General features: G+C 43.2%; 1 protein-coding gene across 1 annotated transcript in view; it reads right to left on the bottom strand.

The window, feature by feature from the left end:
• Positions 1–20374, bottom strand: part of CRIM1 (cysteine rich transmembrane BMP regulator 1) — a 188459-nt gene extending 168085 nt beyond the window's left edge. The window contains exons 1-2 of the mRNA XM_030498818.1: positions 19649–20374; positions 4830–5003 (exon numbers count right to left, since the gene is read on the bottom strand). Coding sequence (XP_030354678.1) covers positions 4830–5003; positions 19649–20000 — 526 coding nt within the window. The 5' untranslated portion in view covers positions 20001–20374. The remainder of the gene's footprint in view (positions 1–4829; positions 5004–19648) is intronic.
• Between the last annotated feature and the right edge of the window lie 1068 nt (positions 20375–21442).

Raw genomic sequence — 21442 nt, 5'->3', positions numbered from 1 at the left:
TCAACACTACTACCTACCAATGCCCTACAAATGTCTCTTGACGAAAAAAATTACTACTTTTGCTTCCCTCACCTCCAGTCCTCAGTGTCTCACATGTGTGACAAACTGACTCTTCTGTACTATCTGTAGCTAATTCTTAGCAGATCATGACTGCAAGAATGCATGGATACAGCATATTAGACTTCTGCCCATTGCTGTGGCTCAGCAGACAGATGGCATCTCATCACTTTTCACCCTCTAGCCATATTTTCCACAGTCCACTCCAGCAGTTCAAGTTCAACCAAGCTGTCATCATCAGCAGTCTCCTGAATAGAAACAAACTTTCCAAGCTCAAGAACACAGGATTTCCTGAACCATATCAGAGCAGGCACTCATCAAGACAATAACCAAAAGCATTTTAAACAACAAAACACCAACACAGTAATCTTATTATTTAGGTATGCAATAGCTTTTCCAGACACTTTCTTTCTAGCCCTAAATGTGTGCATTTCCGTGTAGCAGAATGGTTCTGTGACCTCTACACAAAACTTCTATATGAAAGCTGACTGATGGTCCATTTAGAGAAGCAGGCACCTTAAGCCTGGTAACAAGGCTCAGAGACCTCCAAGGCATAAGCACGCTTTATATACGATACTCTTTTCAAGTAAGAAGTCTTTGAACATTTGCAGTATGCCTACACAAAGATTAGTTAGAAGTTAGCTACCAAGTTCTATGACCAAAAAAAAAAAAAAAAAAAAAAATCCTTTTAAATGTATCCAATCCTCCTATTTCCAGGGAAAACAAGGGGAAGAGGTGGAGACAACTACCTTCAGTACCTGTATTATTGAGGTCCCACATTAGCCTCTCAGTACTTTCTTGCAAATAGACATCAGCATCCCTACAGAAGTTACATACATTTAAGAAGAGATTAAACTGACTATCCTCATTACAGGTTTCCCCAGCTTAGGGCAGAACAATATTTTGAGACACAAAATAAAGAACATGGCTTTTGGGCCCTGTCAATGACATCTAAGCAACATGATGTTAGAGCCCCCGCAGCCTGATTTTGGGAAGGAAGGACAGAAAGTTGTCCTATTTGCCTCGTATGGCTTGTTTAAGCAAACTGGGGTGCTAACAGGATGAGACAGGTAGGCAAAGAAAGCAAGAAAAGGAGGCAGGGAAAGGTAAATGTAGAACAAGATATGAAGGGCCCAGCAAGGCAGGCAGACACAAGCCAACAGGGATAGAAAGATACTATATGAAGCTAACAAGAGAAAACTTTGGGTTAGCTGAGAAAGCAAGCCAGAACTGACATTAAGCCCAGGCTGTGTGTGCTCTTCACTTCTGAAGACCTTAAGACAAACTAGACAAAAAAAGAAAGAAAGTGTGAGCAAAGACATGAGAAACTAAAGTACATGCAAAAGCCCCTACCCCTTCTCACATACATGTTCCTATCTGGAAATAGGACTCCAGGTTTTTGGCTCATGCTTGTTATTTCCCAAGTCGCATTTATTGAACAGACTCCACACCTGCAGACCACAGCTTTCAGTGAGCTGTACAGGTTGGTACAGCTGGCATTAGAACTAGTGACTCGTGTGCACCCAGGATGGTTGGTACAGCCTAACTGCACCCTTCCTCCTTCTTTCAAGGAAATGGCAAAAAGACAGACCCAAACCCAAAACAAAAGGAAACAATAAACAAAAGAAAAAAGTGACATAACTCATTTTAATCAAAACAAGCAAACCACACTGATCCAGCACCACTGGCATCTATAATAGCCTTGCCTGAACTGCTCAGGAAACAAAGATGGGTCCTCAGTTAAATGAATTTATACAACCCAAAATAACTTGACATAGCTATGCAGCTTTAATGAAATGCTTAAGCCAGAATTTCTCTAGATGCCATTATATACTAGTTTTCTAGGTTCCAATTTATCAAATATTCTGTAAAGTTATAAATCTATTTCAGTTGTGCTTCATAAATTGCACTACCAAAAAAAATTCATAGGACCTTCCTGATTACCTCCATAATTAGAAGGAAAGCTACCTGGCCCATTCAGCAGGATGGGGTTAAGTATCTTCCCTTGCTTCAGTTGTGTTACAGAAGTTCATTAACACAAACTTATACCAAATATCAAAAAATCTTGCAGAGTGACATGTCACTGAACAATACAAAACATTTTCAATTGCTTAATAAGTATCCTCAAAGTATAAGCCACATGGAAATAGCTGTTTAGATGGCACTTAAAGAATTTAAGTTTTCTCCAGAAACTCCAATTATGGTGTATCTATCATTCGGATGCTCAATTTATGTCTTTTTTTTTTTTTTTTTTTTTTTTTAAAATCACAGTGTGTATTTAATTATCCACATCAAGTGTGGTGAGGAGAGACAACTTGGACTACTCTCTCTTGGTCTCACTTCTCATGATAGCAAATTCTTTCAAGAGTATTTCAAGACTTAAATTTTCAAATCTTCCTGCTATTATCTTTAACAAACAAGCCAAAAGAGCAAAGTATACATCAGTAATTAGGATTTTAGGAAAATCTTAGACATATTTAACATCTTACATGACACTAAAATTTAAGTGTTAGCTTGCTTTAAACAAACGGAAGGGTTTTTCTATTCTAATGTGCTCAAAAAGCCCTCTGGTTTGCATACCCCCCAAGCTGTGCTTCACATGGACTTTCCAAACAGATGAATTCAACTTTTAGATTATAAACTTTGAAGATCTGAAATACTCAAACAGCAAACACTGGCTCAGACACACCAAAGTGGTTATCCCATTCAACCTAAGAGACTTGGGCTTGCTTACCAAACAGGGACATGGCAAGCGCAAGGGGAAAAAAGTTACTCTTCCATTAGGTATAGGATGAAGCATTAATTTGGTTTTAATTACCAAAACAAGTAGTAATGCATTTAAAGAAGCAACCTCCATAAGCATTTAGCATTCAATTCCCAATCCTAGTTAGAGAAACAGGAAATAAGGATTTACAGTGCAAAATACAGTAAGCAAATTTGACTGACTACAGCTGTCAAATGCAGACAAATCAAAGTTATGCTATGACTTCTGTCCTTCTATTAGGAAGCCTGGATGGATTTAACTTCAAACATTCCCCAGTGGCAGGGTTTGATAGTCTGAGGATGCAAATGCAAATTCACACTCTTATGAGTAAAAGCTGGATTGTTCTAACTGCCATATTCCTGCTATTTAAGGGTACTGTTGTTGTTTCATTACTTGCATTAACCATCCTTTCTATCTGTACAGAATTAAAAATCAATGGGTCCTAAACTCTTCTACCAGTGCCCAAGGCTTCGGAAGAACACCCGTCCCCACTGCCCTCCCACCCACCTCTGAAAGACAACTGAGCTGTCACTGTCATACCAGAGAGTCATTGTTACCTCATGGCTAAGCTTAAAATGCTATTCTTTTTTAAATGGGAATCTAGCCGAAACGCAAGGTTGCTGAAGGCAAGCTACTCAAAGAATCAACCTGCTTTGGCTATGCCATTCCACACACACTACCTCCATTTCTTCTAAGTCTGCAAAACAGAAAAAGACATCCCACAGCAAATTTACTTAACAAGTTAAACATACGAATTGTCATGCCAGTAGACTCCTCCTGAACTAATACCGACATCCACAAGTAAAAAAAGAAGCAGTAAGGTGACTTAAGAACCCATATGTGCTACTGCCCACTACGCAGCAACAGACAAGAGACCAAAGGTTGTGCCTTTCCTCTTCCTAGAACTAAAAAACCACAAAAAAACCCACACAAAGCACTTGCACACCTTTAGAGACCAACATCATGACCAACAGTAACAAGCATGTTTCCACCAGCTACATTCTCACGAGATCTCCTTCTAGCTCGAAAACAACTTTCTTACCACAAAAGGAATACAACAAATGACATCAGATCACACTTCCTTAGCTCAAAGATAGTAACTTTAAACATAGTTAGTAGCCTTACAAATACATTTACTTTTGCAATACGACTTGGTTTAAAGTATGCTGATCAATCAAGTTCACACTACTAATAAATTTTTAATGTTCCTGTACACCTTAGAAAACAAACAGTAATTATGACATCATAGCAAGGCACCAAGATCAAGCCTTTGACAGCTGTTCAAAACAATCCTAGAAATACACCATGGGAGTTTAATTCCAACTGAATGTATTTGAGCTAACTTATTTCCAGTTCTGCCATAAGTAACAACAACAACAACGGAAAAAAAAAAAAAAAAAAAAAAAAAAAAAACACACCATAAAAAAAACCCCATGAAAAATCCAAAGAAACCACTATGTATGTGTGAAGCATAAACATACATGACCTAATGCAAATCTAACCAAAGAAACTCAAAAATTGAAAAATATGAGCATTAAACCAATGCTACATTATGTAAACTGAAAGAAAACAGCAATTCATGCATTTATGTAAGATACAAGTATAATCAACAACTACTCCTTTTTTATGCCTTTGCTATTGAAATCCACTGTGTTTACTCATGGTTTAGTCACATCAGTACATCTAAAGAGAGTTTTCCACACTGCTTTACAGCTAAAGATATGCAAAGGAAGCATGAACAAAACAGAACAGTTTTAGTCTTAAAATCTGTGAACATCATAACACACAAATCACAAAGTATTAATTTCTTACATTCTTAAACCACCATATTTGGAAGGCCAAGCTTACTGAAGTCCTATCTTCCCTTAAAACATACAACCACCTTTCGAAAAGTACAAGACCACAGGTATCTGAAACTACTTAAATCATCCTAAAACATACTAAATTAGACCCTAGCTTTTCATCAAATGCACAGGACAATTACTAACTGAATTACTGAAGTGCTTACCTTCAATCCTTTTTAAGGCAGACAGGCAACTATCCCGGCTTGGAAATTCAAATGGATTATTACAGGTCCGAATAGTGTCACATTCACATTTCCCGTTGATTATGTTACAACCTGTTATAAGGTTTTCATTGCACGGTTCAAATCCAAGCAGCTGATCATCATCCCAGTTTTCATCTAAAATAAACAAACAAAGTCTCACTATTAGATTTTGGCTGCAGTATATGAAATTCAGCTCCTTTAGAGTTGGGGGTGATTTACTTCAAGTTCAACATAGTGCTAAACAGAAGATAACAGATAAAAAAAAAAAAAAAATTAATCCAAACTGTGGGATTTGCCAAATACCATGTTTTGCAGCTGTTCTATTGCCCATTTTGCTACAGCTACTGGCATTGTTGGCTTCCATCTGTATGAAAAACTGTGATGTCTCAGGGAAATGCATAGCTATAGTACAAATGAGCACTATTTTAACCAAAATAACTTTTGCAGATACTTGAAGTTATATTTATCATGGAAGTGAAAATGTTGGGCAGAATCTGCAGCTGTTATAGAAGTCAAAATTGAGTCAGGAAGAGCATTCATAAACCCAATTAAAAAATACATCACATAAAACTCACTCCACAGAGATAGCTTTTTATTACAAAAATACTGCAAGATGCTAGGCCTCCGATCCTGTAATATGACCGAAAGTGAGTTTTCCAGCACTCCTGGATTGTTATCTATACTCTAGGAAAACTGCTCAAGCACACCAAGCTCCTTGCTGTCAAGGGGCAGGGGGATAGTTGGGCTGGAACAAGTGTCTCTGCTCAAATAATTCTGCTTTTCCTTAATCAGTCCCATCAAATGTGTGTTAAATGATGTACCACTGCACATTTTCCTTTCAGAAGTAGGCTACATGCAAGGAGGCTACAAGGTGTTTGTAGTTTTTTTGTCTGTGGGTTTCGTTTTTTGGTTTTTTTTTTTTTTTGTTTGGTTTTTTTTGTTTGTTTGGTTGGTTTTGTTTGTTTGTTTGTTTGTTGGTTTTTTTAGGTTTTTTTTTTTTTGTGTTTTTTCTTTGTTTGGTTGGGGTTTTTTTGTTTGGTTGGGTTTTTTGTTTTGGTTTCTTCCCCCCCTTCCAGGAAGCAACAAATCCAGTCAATCCAGAGATCCACCAACATTAGCAATCCTACAAGCTTCCTTAGGTCAAATACACATACAGCAACATCCCACCAATGCAGAAGTTTAGGCAAAATACATGCTTTTTATGCAAGACTGAAGATAAACTAGGCATTAGATATTCTTCGCTACAGAGCACCAGATCATTTTCTAACCTTGTCTGCCTACCAAAACAAGTACTACAAAATAGTCTCACAGAGCATCCACTAGCTTTTAGCAATGACAAAAGGAACAAATAACCTATTTTCAATCTTTACATTCTTATACCCTGGAGCAGCTTTCACAGTGTGCCTTCTAGTAGTTCACACCAATTTTATACACTATCAACAAGCAAGTTTCCAATATAGATCCTGCCTATGAAGGGTGTGTTTTTTGGTTGTTGTTGGGGTTATCACAAGCTTTCCTCCATATGGAAGACCACAGCCAAATACAAGCTGTTTGCCATTCAGCAGTCTGACACTCAACAGAAGTCTAAAAAACAGATAGTAAATAACAGTATACACACACACACTGAGGTTCACGCGTAAGTACTCTCCACTCACAGAAACATGCAGAACACCTACTACCCTCCATTTTTTTCCTGTTTTGGGGAAAAAACAACCAACACCTGGAAAGAACTGTTTACCAGTTAAGTACTGTACATGATGTACAGAAGGCATCACAGGAGATTCTCACAAATATGCTTCTCCCTGTACAACCAACTGCTTGCTTTCTATTATAAGTCAGCAAAGTACCCTGCTGACAAAGAACACTGGATAAACAACCAAGCCAGTTTTAGACATGAAGAAGGGAACCTCCATGGGAACCTCGTGGCTCTTCTACTCCATAAAAATAGCAAAGGAAGAGTAGTCATTAACCCCAGGAAGTAATTTCTCTCCTTTACTCTTTTTTTCATTAAACTATCATCCCATACAGCAACTGTATCAATAAAAGTCACAGGAAGTGTAGAAGTTCCTGAAGAGAAACAATTAAAATTCCTTTCAAGAGAAGATGCCGTTTCGGTAATGTTTGGGATGCTTTCATCATGAGGAAGCCATGCATGCCGGGGTTGGGGGGGGGGGGGGGGTGTGCGAAATCATGAGAATTCGGAGAACAATAATACATCCTGTTTTTGAGAAGCCGGAATACAGCCCGGACAATTTGTATTTTACAAATCACAGCAGTAATCCACGTAATGACGAGAACAAAAGAGGCTACAGCTATGCTCCAAGACTTGATGTTTCAAATTCTGTAACCGCAGGGACTACAGCTTCATCCAGGCTGGTCTGTTTAAGCCTTAAGAAAATGGTTTGAATTGCTCCTTGTTTGACACTCAAGCTCTCCTCCCCCACCGTATGCCAGCCAGGAGCTTCGCTGACCCCAGTGGCCACAAGGTCCCCTTGCCCTGGCTCCCTGGAGCTGCTCTACCCACCAGCCTCTCAAGACATAGTGCAGGCTGGTGGGGCACACAGACAGTGACGACGGTGCACTTCTGCTCCAGCACACCAACCTAGAGTATTTGTGTGGTTTTGCCCTGCAGTATTCCAGCACCAGATCTTTTCAAGGCTGACAGATACGAGCAGGATCCTTGCTGCACAAAAGCTGCTTGCCCCACATAAGGTGGGACCCACCTGGCATGGAAATCAGAGCCATCCCTTACTCACGGCAGGATGCATCAATGCAGATGAACCACGCACTTTGGCAGTACCACAGTATTATCTGATTTCCAGGACAGATGAGTGTTTGATATCTTACCTGCCACCTCATGGCTTTTCAGAAGGGAATAAGAAAGGAGGTACACTGAAAGTGCATGGCATGATACTAGGTGTACCTAAACTCTTCAGTGCTGCATGCTTTGAAAGTTAGTTCAGTAGCCATTAAGATGATGGAAAAGATGATAAATCCCTCAATAATACTTGTAGACTATACATCTAACATGATCAATCTTGAAAAAAGGTATTTTTCACTACTCTGAATACAAAAAAGTCACATCCAGACAGGAAGAATGCAAATCCAGTTCTAGCCTAGACATCTTTTACCAGACTGCTTTTCACACAATTTCATTTAGAAACAAGATTTCCATCAATGAAGGAGCAAAAGTGTTAACAAGTAAAGAGCTTATTTCTGTTTAGTTAATCAATGCAAAGTCTAGCATGATCTTTCATGCAGACTTAAGGCTCCTTTTCCTACTTGATTTTGTCCGTTTTTGAACAGAAGTTAAAGGTCCTGTTAAAAGAATACTTGTTTACCACTTCGAGTAAACCATCAGAAGTCACATCAGTATAGGCAGAACAAAAATCCTTGGAATAGAATAGAGTAGTAAGGGTTGGAAAGGACCTTAAGATCATCTAGTTCCAACCCCCCTGCCATGGGCAGGGACACCTCGCACTAAACCATGTCGCCCAAGGCTCTGTCCAACCTGGCCTTGAACACCGCCAGGGATTGAGCACCCACAACCTCGCTGGGCAACCCATTCCAGTGCTTCACCACCCTCACTGTAAAGAGCTTCTTCCTTATACCTAATCTAAACTTCCCCTGTTTAAGTTTGAAGGTACAGGCTTCATATTATCTACTTTGCTTTGTTTTGCTTCTTTTATGACTAAATAGCCTAGTTTCTAAATTAGTTCCCAAAGGAAGCAAGGTTTATATGATTGTACTGTCCAGCTGTTGTTCTGTTTATGGCCCATTGGCTAACTTCCATCAAATTTGGCAGGGTAGTGAGTGCTTCATGCAGAAATGCTGCCTTTCTACCCATTTATGGAGGCTGGGAATGGGGTTGAGAGGCAGAACCAGTGCATGGAATGAAGGCAGTCTTGATTGTGAGCTCCCATGCTCATCTTTTGGCCTCTGGAGCTGGCTGGTGTATACACTCTACAGACGCGGTGGTTACCAAACTCTCGGAAAGAGCTTTAGGGCAACCTGTTGTTTCACTGAGTGGTAACTGAGACTCTAAGTGGGAACTAAGGACCATGAAGGTACAACTAAGGAATGAAAGGTACAACCACATGAAAGCACTCGTATGAGCTAAAGGGATGAATCCAGTGTCTCACTTTGATTCAAAGCTTTAGTTACTTGATGCAAAGCCATCTAATGCTCCACTCGAATGCGGATAAATGGTGGTCGAGTACAGCATACCTGTGCCTTTAGAGGGCAGCAATAATTCAGCTGCTAACAGAAAAAAGTCTTGAACAAAGTCTAGGCTCTGTGAAGCATATAACCTAGCCTCTATTTATTTCCCAAATCATCATGTCTTGTGGGCTATTCCAAAACCCAAACTTTTACACACTAGTAATTTGGAGACCTGGGACAGTTCATGAACATTTCCAGGCTGCAGCACATTTTCCTGCATGCTCTGTTTGACCTCTTCTATGGCTTCCTTTTCAGGAGAGGGCTCTTTCATGCATACCTCTCTGAGATCTGGGTGATATGGAGGAAGAAATTGAGATATAATAGTTTGTGAGTGCTTTTCCTCTCCACAAGCAGGGTTGACAAAACCCAAATTCAAGAATCTAAGAGCCTCCCAAACCTCGGTATGAGCATCCTATCCACTAGCTGACTTCTAAGACACTTAAAAATACAAAAATCAAGCAGGTGTTTAACATTCTTAGGTTTCTAAAAGCAATCCAGCTGAAAGACAGCCCAAGTAAACTGGTAGTTTTTAACCAAACTGTTGAGCTGCAATTTCCACCATCTCATTGCGCTGACATGATCAGGCAGGGGCAAAAAAGGGAAGGACTGCTCTTCTTAGCGGTCGTGCATTGATATTGGACTGCTGTTATACAGCCACTCAACTACTTTTTGAACACAAACACCTAGAAGTGGTTCAAACACTCCCAGCAGGCTGATAACTATAGCTCAAAAGTCACTCTTTTATTTCTATCTACATGCAGTTCCCTACTCTTTCCAACTCATTCAGGCAAGCTCCTTTTTCTGACAATAAAGTAGTTCTGCACTTACTTAGGCTAGAGTTGTGTCTTGGACATAATACTTGAATTCTTCTAGGTGTGCTTTCATACCATAAGGAAGCCATGGGAGGAGAGACATCATGTTACTTCTCAACTTTTTTCATTTTCTTCCACCACTCATATAATCACTTGCTTTCTGCAAAGCAAATCTTTCAGCTTGGTAATGATTCAAGTGTTGCTCTGGGTTGCTGAACTCTCAAAACCTGTCATAGCATGCATCTTAGCTGGGGAAGAGGATTAAGGCATTAACAAGTTGAACAAGAGGTCCTTAAACAACAGGTCCAGTCTGGGAAACAGCCCGAGAAATGTCTCTGGTAAGCAGCATTCCATCACTACTTCTGTGCTAAATCCTACATACCAGCACTCCCAACACAGCACCACAGCAGCATGTGAAGTACAATGCTCATCACTGAAGCATTTATATCTTCTTCACCTGAAGAGCTGCTTGAGTTCCAGAAAAGCATGCAACTGTGAGAAATTAACTCGAAGCCTTGTATTTAAAGTACACAGTATTGCATTTATTGTCCCTATATGTAAAGGATCATTTCAAAACAGGTGCAAGTTAAAACTACAAGGACAGTCCTCTTCCAAGACTCCTCCTCCATTGCTTAAATTTTTGCTTTCCCTTCCTTCAAGATCTCAATTCCTTCTGCCTGCCACAGAATCTCCTCTTTTATGCCTCCTCCCTTCTGGACATTCAATGAATATATCAGCTATTGTTTGGAAAACCATATATGTTTCTCCTTCCCTGTTCATAAAGGTAATGCATCACCTCAAAACAGCAAGCAACACACTGGAATGGTCTCTAAAGTATCGCTGTTGAAAACTAATATACAAGCATTACATCCACAGTAATCTTACGTTCCAGTTTGGGGGGGTAGCAAACATAACTCAAATGAACTGAGTGAACTCCCATAATTTAACTGCAGCATGTTACTCAGCTGTTTCAGCCTTTTCAAAGCATGACAGGCAGATTCTCAGGATGCTGAAGAGAAAAGAGACCATCAAATGCACTGCTGATCTGAAACAGTCAGTCACATCTTACAGTCTTGTATCCTTTTAAATCCTGCATTTGAAGGAGGAGGGAGAATGGATTTCATGGTGACACAGAAGTGATCCTTACTGAGACTGGTAAGGTTCCCTCTGGGAAGGGGGGAACCTTTCAGAAGCTTCTCCATCAAACCAGACCCAGGTCTGAGCCCTGCAACTCCTGCACACTGGTATACACAACAGCATTTTCAAATTAGTGGTATTCATTAAGATAGTATGAGACTCTGAGAGGATTCTACAGACTTTCTAAAATAAAAAAGGAAATACTTCTTGCCAGTAAGCTTTGGCTTCTCTTTGAACAGGAAAAAAGAACGATGGAAAGGAAATTCATGTTTTGAAGGAGCTGAACAATAGAAATGACTAATCACCACTAAAGAATGCTTGAAACCCAGCCCCAGACCTTGAAAAGCAGCAGAAGGGAAGGCTAGCCTTGAAGCTAGTTTGAGCTCATGTACTGGCTGCAATCCTCTCCCCTCTCACAACTTATTCCTTCAGTGAAGTCATGAGTCAGGGGCCAGAGCCAGCAGAAGCTTTTATGGTTAAGACACCCATCTGAGAGTTTTACAGTAAGGCAGTTTTACCACCTTTTGGAAGGGTCTGCTTTCCAAGAGTGAGCCTTCACATGGAATGCACGTCAGTACAAACGGGCTTTTCAGTCTGATGATAGAGTTTCTAGTCAAAGCTAGAAAGCAAAACCGTACCACAACATTTAGATACCTGAGGAGCACCACACATGGTAAGGCTTATCTCAAAGTTGACTGCCTGCTTTGCCTATTCAAGCTAGAGCGTGTATCTCAGGTGACCAAATCCCTAACACAGCAAGAAAACTTTTCACTGCAGCAGCTATGCATGTGTCTTCAGGCAGTTATTTCACATTAAGGAATGCAGAAAGTATTTAAACAAACCAGCTTTCCCCTCAATTATCTGAAACTCCACAGAAGCCATGAGGAAAGCAAGGAGATAAATGGAAGTGCTAAGTGAAGCATGCAACGTGGACAACTATTTCAAGTTTTAAAGCTTTCCCTTGCTCCTGCTCTCTGCAGTATTTCAGTTCTCCAGGTACCCCCCCCCCCTTTTTTTTTTTTCATTGTTTTGGTTGGTTGGTTTGGGGTTTATTACTTGTTGTTGGGTTTGGGTTTTTTTGTTTTGGTTTTGGGTTTTTTTTTGAGGGGGGGTGGTGTGTGTTCCATTTGGCATATTTTGTTTATGACTTTCACTAGTAACAGTTGGACTTGATTATCTTAAAGGTCTTTTCCAAGCTAGTTAATTCTATGATTCAAGTTGATTCTATGACTTTCACTATTAGGGCTTCCCCCAACAGGACTGAATGATATTTCTAACAGCCTTCTGCCCCAAAGGCTGTCTGAAATGATAATTAGTTAGTTTTGAAGTCTGACTCCTAGACATCTGAGCACCTGAAAAAGACTTGCAAGTAAGTTATTTTAATCTTATGACCACAACCGCATCGTGTTTGTAAATAGCTGACTGAAAATACTAGAGCATCCCAGGGTTTAATTGCTCAGACAGAGCCTCTGCCAGTACTCCCCTGATTAGAATGAGCATGCACAGCAGCATTTCAGCTGTCCTAGCAGATTCTTCCTCTAGCTTCAGAAAACTCTTTAAAAGAATAATTACTAAAGCCTCAGAAAAGGGCAAAACCTTTGCACCCACTTTCCAAAGGGGGGTAAATGCCACTTTTTGGGTTTTCCCCCTGCAAGTTGCTCTCTGCACCCACACATTTCACAAGCCCACATTACACAGCAGCACATACCAGCTTCACTGCAAACAAGTAGCTGACCAGGAGTTTGGAGAAGCCGCTCAGCAGAGGCAAAGCTGACAGCAGCAGGAAAAATTTTGCCTAAGACAAGTTCTGGAACAGGGCTATGAAAAAAGCAACCTATAGCAAGTACAATCCACACTATTAGAAGAAACCTAATATCCTAAATCTTTTGCCACTTTATCCCCCCAGTCATTAATGCAACATCACTGAGCACCATAATTGCAGGATGTTTCAGAGGAATTACATCCAATTTCTTAGTCACAGAGACTGCAGGAAAAACTCTACGTAACCTAGATTCCTTCTTTTTCCTAACTTAAAGATAGACATCAAGTTGAGTTTTTCTATTATCAAAGCAACACATTTTACATTAGCACATGTAATACCATTATTAGTATGACCTCAGCTTTTTATCAACAGCCCATCAGTGAGCAGAAGAAACATCTCTACATGCACACATCCAGCCTTTCTGAACAAAATCCTGAACACAGCACATCGGCTGTAGCAAAGCATGGTTAAGCCATCCAACAGAATGGGCTCTCTCAGACTGAGAAACATTACACTTATTGAATTTTTTCACTAATTAAAAAACCTCCAATATCTGAAGCCTATCAATATCAAGGTGGCTGGCTATTTAAGGCTTAAAGTTTTGGAAATGAGTAAGAACATGGGATTGGGTGCATGTACTGTGAGCCAGTGCTTTTCCTCTTAACCACAACCCTAGATTCTCCTGTTTTTTTCTTAGTGAAAGACTTGCACACTCATGATCCATGAGGTGTTAACATGATTTGCAGATTCTGAAGTACCCGGTATACCCAATGAAAGCTGCTGGGGACTGAATATTGCCTCTGGTAAAGGTGTGAACTGCTTCCATCCATCTCAATATATTACTAAGGGCTTATTTCCCCCAGACATGGCCAAACCAGTCTGTTTCGACTAAAGCTCCCTCAGGGACCATCTTTTAACCCAGATGCTTATATGGAATTTAACCTAGATAACTTTGCATAAGGGAAGATAACTTTGTGTAAAGGCTATCTTCCCATTTTATTTTATATTAGTAATTTTCTCCATATACATAAGCTTTATATGCTAGTATCCATCATTTTCTAAATTGCATACTTACATACCAAAAGGCAGAGTGAAAACATAGTATGGTCAGACTACACAACTGGTGTCACCTGAAGTCTTTGGCAAAACCCTGAATTCACTGTGGATTAAATGCATTCTCAAATGAAAGCCGTTTACAAGTCACGAGAGACATTTAATAGGCCACTTCTACAAAGTATTTAATCCATCTAAACAGAGAAACATTTGGTCCTGCCTGCAAGATGCTGTAAACTACTCACTGAGATCAACAATCCCTGGGGAAGGGGTGCAAAAAAAAAAAAAAAAAAAAAAAAGGAGAGGAAAAGCAAGGCATTTTTGAACCATATTAATGGATTAATTATTGCATAATACACCTGTCAGTCAAATGACATTCTGGTTGACTAAGTACTATGCAAGTATTCTTGATTCAGCTAGAGGGTACTCAAACCAGCAAACATGCCTAGGGGTGCAGAAATTACTATATGACAAGTTTGAAGGCAGTTAATTTTTTTTTTTTTTCATAAGCAGCATGATTTTGGGGAACCTGATGAAATAACTGTTTTCTACAGCGAAAAAAAAAAAAAATCACAACTGTAAACATGTGAGATGAAATGGTTTTAAAAAATAAAAGTAAGAACATCCCTCTTAACAGAAATTAAAAGATTTAGTCATTAAGCCTACCCACAGTGAGATTTCTGGTTTTAAATTAACTGTGCTGACCCACAACAGCAAAACCCTACCAATATCCCTTCTCTCATCCATTGGACTTTTCCATTTCATTTTTCTTGAAATATTGGAACTCAGCAATTTCTAAAATTGAAACATGATGCCCAGAAACAGAAAGGAAACCATTTCCAAGTCAAATAAGCACCTGAGCCAATTCAAATTCCATGCCACACTCGAAGCTGCATGTTCTTACTGTTGTTGAGATTTCAGCATTGACACAAGACAGAATGGAAATAACTTACAGATTATCCAGCCTATACGTAAGAAGTCAGCATGTGTCTTGTAAGCATTTTCTGGGGGGTAGGGGTAAGGGAACTGTTAAATAAAGACTATCATATCAGAAGCTGAATAGTTGCCAAATAATTACTCCTCATTCCAGTTTCGCAAGTAATTTTTGAGACTTTAGTTTTTTTGACACCATGAATTTCTTCCTTCCCCTCCACTTAACAACTGGTGCACCACTTAATACTGATTAAGTCCCCAACTAGACCACCAGTTTTATCTTGATGTTTGTGGAGGAAGTTCTCCATACACACATGGACATCAGGACTATTTGGACATCTTCCCAACCATTCACTACATAACACACTAATAAAAAAAAAAAACCACAAAAAACAACCCAAACAAATCAATCAAAAGTTGATAAAACTGGACAACACCGTTCCGGTCAAACAGATATAGACTACCAGGTTACTCACATGCAACTTCTAAACTACTTGAACTTCAGTAACTCACACTCATAGCAAAATGCTACCTAATCTTTAGGGTTCCGGACTGCACCACAGGCAAGAAGCCAAGCATGTTGTATAGAAGTCTGGTCTGTCTGGAGACAAAGCGTTAAGTTTTGGGTTCATTGACCCATTAGATACACAGTACTGGACTGAGAACAACCGAAGACAAGGTTCTCCTAAGGGTACTAGTTACAGAAGTTACACGTAGCAGCACTACTTGTGGTAAAAATCCTAGCAAGTCTGTAAGCAAGCTATTCTTCAGAGAACCAGAGAACTCCATTAGTATACACGTAAACCAATGCCTGAACAAACAAACAAACAAACAACAACAAAAAAAGGTTGGCTCCCCTCCTCCAAATGTTTTGGATTTTTTGGTTGCTTGTTTTTGGCTTTTTTTTTTTAAGTTAGGTTTTCAAAGTTTAATTTCTTCCCACAGCTACAGTTTCACAGTGCTTTATTTACAGAAATAATACACAGTGCTTTGTTACAGAATACACCATGCCCTTACATATATCATACTCTATTGTATGTTTCTAGGGGAGGAATATTAGTCCAGAGTATTTTTAAAGTGGGGAGGAAACAACACCCAACCTCTCCTACCTGCCCCAACAGAGTCAGACAGTAATGCTCCAAGCTTCCAGAGACTAGGACTACTCACGAATTAGGGCAAGCTTCTACCATCATGCTAGAGGATTAACCCACACACTTCTTGCTACTTGCCTAAAATCTGCTACAGTATCTTTCTGCTAGTCCCAAGGGAACCCCTGTTCAGAAGCTACACATTTAGCAGACAAGCCTCAGGTATTCAAGGTAAGCCTTAACTACCCACAGTACACAAAAAGAATACAGCAATAACTGTATTCCTCCCTCCTGTCCTCCCCCAATTCCCCCCCCAAGAAAAAATAAAACAAAAACAAACAAACAAAAAACCCCCCTACCAAAACTAAACCAAAGTGCTACATGGTATGCTATTGGACCAGAAATACCTTCTTTCAATGACTACCTAGAGTCCATTCCATTCATGTGAAAGTATATTCTAAAAGGAATCTAAGAACACTGCGAGACTAGCAGTTTTTTTAACTATGCATTTCAAATATATTGCAAACTTATGTTTGTTACACAGCTAAAAATAATTTCAGCTCATTTTCAGTGTTATTTTATATGCCACTGTTATGCCTTAGAAGAGTTTAGCAAAGCAATCAAGGCCTCTTCATCTAATAGCACCAGAAATTGGGGAAGTCTTGAAACAGACAAGAGTCATCACGAGAAATGCCTTCAGAGAGTAACTGAACTTCTTTGGCAGAGCTTTTCCAAGGCTTTTGGATCCCCCAGAAAGCAGGAGTCCTGCCCAGCTGGACTGCTGAAAAGAAGCTGAGGCTAAGGTGCTTCTGGAGATCTTCAGTCTAATTAGGCTCTAGGTCTATCTTCAAAGGCAGGGACCAAAGGCAGATCCTGCTTTGAGCTGAAAATTTCTCAATGCTAAGTGTTTGGAAGGGGCTGTAGGCTCTCAACACCTCATCGAGCCAATCCAGCATCATCCCTGTAAAGCCAAGAAAGGCTGGAGGTGTGCAAAGTCTCTCAAGATTAGCCTTCAAGAAGGGCACCCACCTGTGCCAGGAAGAGCCAGCGTCAGAACTGTTCATTACAAAAAACACAACTATGTTCAGGAAGGGTATTTACATACTTCAGGATAATGGCACAAACGGAGCCTTGGAATGACATAAAGTTGCGAATAGTTAAGAAGGCAGGATGAACAAGGACCTCCTTCAGGTTTTAGAAGGATAAAGGAAAGAACCCAGAATCAACAACAGATTTCATTAATAAACACTGGTTTAACAAAGATAACTCCTTTTCTAGTTCCAGAGAGAGAGGCTACCAACAACAGATGCCACAGAGACTTCTCCGTCAGGTGTTACAGAGCTCACTTATGCTGTGTGTTAAATTAGTTTAATTTAGCAGACAAGTATTTTTACCTGCTGCAACTCCAGCTCTGAAAGTTTTCTGTAGCCTAGGATGTCTTGATACTCTGAAATAAGACACTGGTAAAGCTTCAAAAATGACCAAAAAAAAAAAAAAAGCTTATAACTGTAGCCAGTAGGGGTCATTTCAGTGTAAAAAATTGCAGTGAAAGAAAAGGCTAGACAGGAAGGCAAGAAAAAACATCATTTTCTATTCACGCAGTTCTGTAAATCACTTCCATTTCCTCCTCCCTGAACTGTGATAGGAAAGGGTTTGCACTCCCAACAGACAGAATTAAAAAAAAACAGTAGCATTTATTCCATTAATGGATAAAGGCATGGCTTAGCACTACTCACACATCAGGCATCACCAGCCTAGCCTGTTGCACATGTGCCTGCAAACGGCATAACGGTTTAGGTCACCACGATTGAAAAAAAAAAAAAAAATAAAGTGCTAATCAACCTTATTTTAGTGATCAGAGGTAGTACAATAAGTCCTTTTTTCCCCTTGCTGCCACCTCCTGCGTACAACACACACCATGAAGAACACCACATTACTTCTGTTGCTTAGAGTGAGTTAGTTTCCTGACAATTCAAGTAACAGGTATTCAAGGACTATTTATTAGGCTGACAGTTCAGCTCAGTTGCTTTTTGTTTACAAGAATGAGAGTTAAATAAATAAGTTATATCCCTGACTATTCCTATAGGGACAGCTGGAACTAGTTCCTAAACCACAACACTAATTGAAATGCAATCTTGCCAACAAATGCTTCATACTATTTTCAACAGTAGATGGGACGTGTTATGAGTTGAACTACAGCAACGTACAGATTGCATCACTTCAAAGGAATGAAATACTCCTAAACTGCCAGAGACGTCCGTATTGTGATACAGTAAGGGAGCTGGAACATTAAGGCGTTTAATGACTGCAGGCTTGTAGTTCCTTTGAGCAAGGGGGGGACTCTTTAAGCCAAGTTTTTACTTGAAAACATGCAAAAAGGTAAACTCATCCAAACTGAGATAGGTTTTTGAAGTACCTTTTCCCTTTCTGCTTGTACTATTCTATTTAAGAAAACTTTTCCAGTACATATTAAAAATATTAATAGGAGAGAAAAAGACTACAGCAATGTACATATTCAGGAACATGGTCTCAACCAAGGTCTTCAGAGTAGTTTCAGGTCATTTTAAAATTGTTTAACTACAGAGCTTTTAGGAGCTTGCCCTACCCAAGCAACAACTGCAGGGGATGATGGCATTTGTTATGGTACAGGGAGAGACACTGCCCCGCTCTGCTGTGGTTTGCAATTTATTTGTTAGGGAGGCAAATGGAGTTTTAAACTAATAATGAGCGCCGGGACCGAGGTCATCTGCCCACTAAAAACAACCGATTTTAGCTCTCTCAAAACAGTGCATCATTTCAAACGCAAGTTTTTTCGGAGAGATGCTGCCTCACCAGCTCTCTGGACTTTCTATCGCCCTCTACCCGCCGAGACGGGATCGCTTCCCTCTACCCTTCCAGAATTGTCGAAGCTCCTGCTCCGAGTCTCACATACATTTATACATATACCAAACCACCGGTTATTTGTAATCTCTTTACAGCGCCATGTTTTCCCTTAACTTGGGGGAAAGGAGAGCTGGAGGTACGAGACAAAAGGAGACTAAAATTTGCTTTTGGCCTCCCGTTAAATTACAACACATAAAAAATAAGCGTCAGAGACTCTGACAGATACAAAATGGGGGGGGGGGGCGCGGGTGTGTGTGGGAGGGGTGTGGGTGTGGGTGTGTGTGAACTCCTCTTGCATTTCATACCAATTCATCACCTCGCAAGCGGCCGGCAGGACGCAGAAATGACTCGAAGAGTTAGTTCTGCCATGGGGATTTCTCCCTTCCTCCTTGATGCTCCAGAAGGGAAAAAAGGCCATCCTTTATCATCCTATACCGAGTAGGACAGGCGGGGAGATACTAAGTGACAGGAACGGGAAGGGAAACTTTACAACAGATGATCAGCCTTTGTGTTTCCTTACAGAGGAGGCAATCCGGAACACGCATCATGTGTGCACGACTGACCCCGGCCGAGGTACATCTGCCAAACCTTTTCCAAGTCCTTTATCGAGGAATTTTAGGTACGCAGCAGGATAGGTGGTCTAAGCTACTAGTTGAGCAGTGGAGCGCTATGGAAAAGGAGAAGTGGAAGAGCTTGGAAGTTTAGGCTAAGAAAATTAAAGGTCAAAACTTTCAAATAGGGTTTTTTTTTTAGGCAGGAAGGGTTAAAGACATGCTCATAGACGGGACAGGCAGGCAGCGGGAAGGATGCTCCTTCCCACCCTACAGCCCAGCGCATACCCCCGCCCCGAGGGATGGATGGAGGGATGGACGATGTCCCGCCGCCTCTCACCTTCGCAGACCCCAACTTCGTACTCGGTGATGGAGTCCCCGTTGAGCGGCGGCCGGATGACACAGCGCAGCCCCTGGTCACAAGCTCCGTGAAGCCCGTAGACTCCGCCGCAGCTCTCGTTCCGTTGCCGAGCGCACATGAAACAGCAACTGCAGATCCCCAGTACGATACTACCGGGGCAGCTCTTCGGTTCTTCGCATTTCGACTCGTCGCAGGGCAAGCAGACCAAAGCCCGCGTCCCCGACTCGCCCAGCAGCACGGCCAGCAGCACCAACCACCCTGCCGCCGCCAGGTGCCAGCCGCCGTCTCCGCCCGGGCGTCTCCTCCCCGCCGAGACCGCTGCCAGGTACATCCCGGCCGCCGCAGCCCGGCCTGGGCCGGGGGGAGCCTCTCGGGAGCCCCCTCGCCGGGCGGCGGACCCGACCGTGCCGCGGCTCCTTCCCGCTGCCCCCACCTCCGGCCCCCCGAGGAAAGTTTCCTCTCGCGGCGGCAGGCGCTTCAGCCAAACTTCTCCTCCGGGCGGCAGCAACGGCGCTCCGCCCGCTGCCGCCTCCGGGAAGCGGCGTCCGTCAGTCCCTCCGAGCCTCGCCCGCCGGCTCCCGGCTTCGCGAACCGCAGCGAACGATCCCCCAGGTGAGACGGCGACACCGCCTGGTCTGCCCCGCGCGCTGCCCGAGTCCCAACTCGCCTCCTGCCTGCAACCCACCCCGCTCCGGGTGCGCTCTCTGCCCTTCCCCCATTGGGCGGTGATGGCCTTAGCCCCGCCCCGGCTGCCTGCTTGCGCCTCCTCATTGGGTGCCGCTCAGGCTGGCCCCGCCCGCTCCTCCTCCCGCCCCTCCTGCGCACTCCCCCCCGCCGCAGCCCCAGATCCTGGGGCTGAGGAGAGAGGCGGCGGAGGCGGGGAGCAGCGTGGGCCCCACGGCGGCCGCCGACTCCTCCCGCTCCGCCCCTCCCCTCCCCTCCCCTCCCCGCCCCTCCCCTCCCCTCCCCTCCCCCGCCCGCGGCTCTGAGCGCGGAGCGGAGCGTGGCGGCGGCGCCAGACCGCGGGGATGGGCCGGCGGCGGCCCGGGGACACCGCTGCCTGCGGGGACACCGTGGGCGGGGAGGGACAGGGCCCCGCGAAGGGCGCAGCAACAGCAGAGCGACGGTGGGGAGAGTCGCGAAAGGGGCCTCGCGTTCCCGGCCGCGGCGGCGAGAGCCGCCTACTTCTTCGCCTGCCCCCCCGAGGGGCGCGGGAATCCGGGACAGGGAGCGGCTCAATCCCCTCTCAGCCCCTGCGCCTCGGAGGGGGAGAGGCGCGTGGTCCCCGCCCCGTCCGGTCCCAGCGGCCAGGCCCCGGTCGCGCCCAGGTGCCTCGCGGGTGCGGAGCCGTGGCTGATCCGTTCCGTGGCGGCAGGAGGCGAGAAGCTGCCCCGCTCTACCGGCAGCGGAGCGCTGTCCCGGGCCGCCCTTCCGCCCGCTCGTAAACAACCGGAGGTGCTGCGGCTCGCCCGCGTACCTCGGCACCCGAAATCACCCCCAGGCCCGCCCGCGGTCTTCGCCGCGCACGGGCAAGAAGCGCCCGCAGCTGCCGTCGCTGTGCAGAGCCGGTGGCGTGCCTCGGGAGGGGAGCGGGGCGGGCAGCCGAGGCCCTGCCGGCGCCCGGTGCGCTGGTGCGGCGCGGCCCGGGAAAGGCGGCGGCCGCGGCGGAGGTGTGGTTGCGGCGGAGCTGCCGCGCTGGGCCCGGCGGCGGGGACAGGAGCCCGGCGCTGTCCGGCGGCGCCCCGCGGGCTATGCTGGGGGAGCTGCGTGCCC

This window comes from Strigops habroptila, chromosome 10 (genome assembly GCF_004027225.2).
Source record: "Strigops habroptila isolate Jane chromosome 10, bStrHab1.2.pri, whole genome shotgun sequence".
NCBI classification, from domain to species: Eukaryota; Metazoa; Chordata; class Aves; order Psittaciformes; family Psittacidae; genus Strigops; species Strigops habroptila.
The sequence above is the reverse complement of the archived record's forward strand: the minus strand, read 5'-3'. Positions and strand labels throughout refer to the sequence as shown.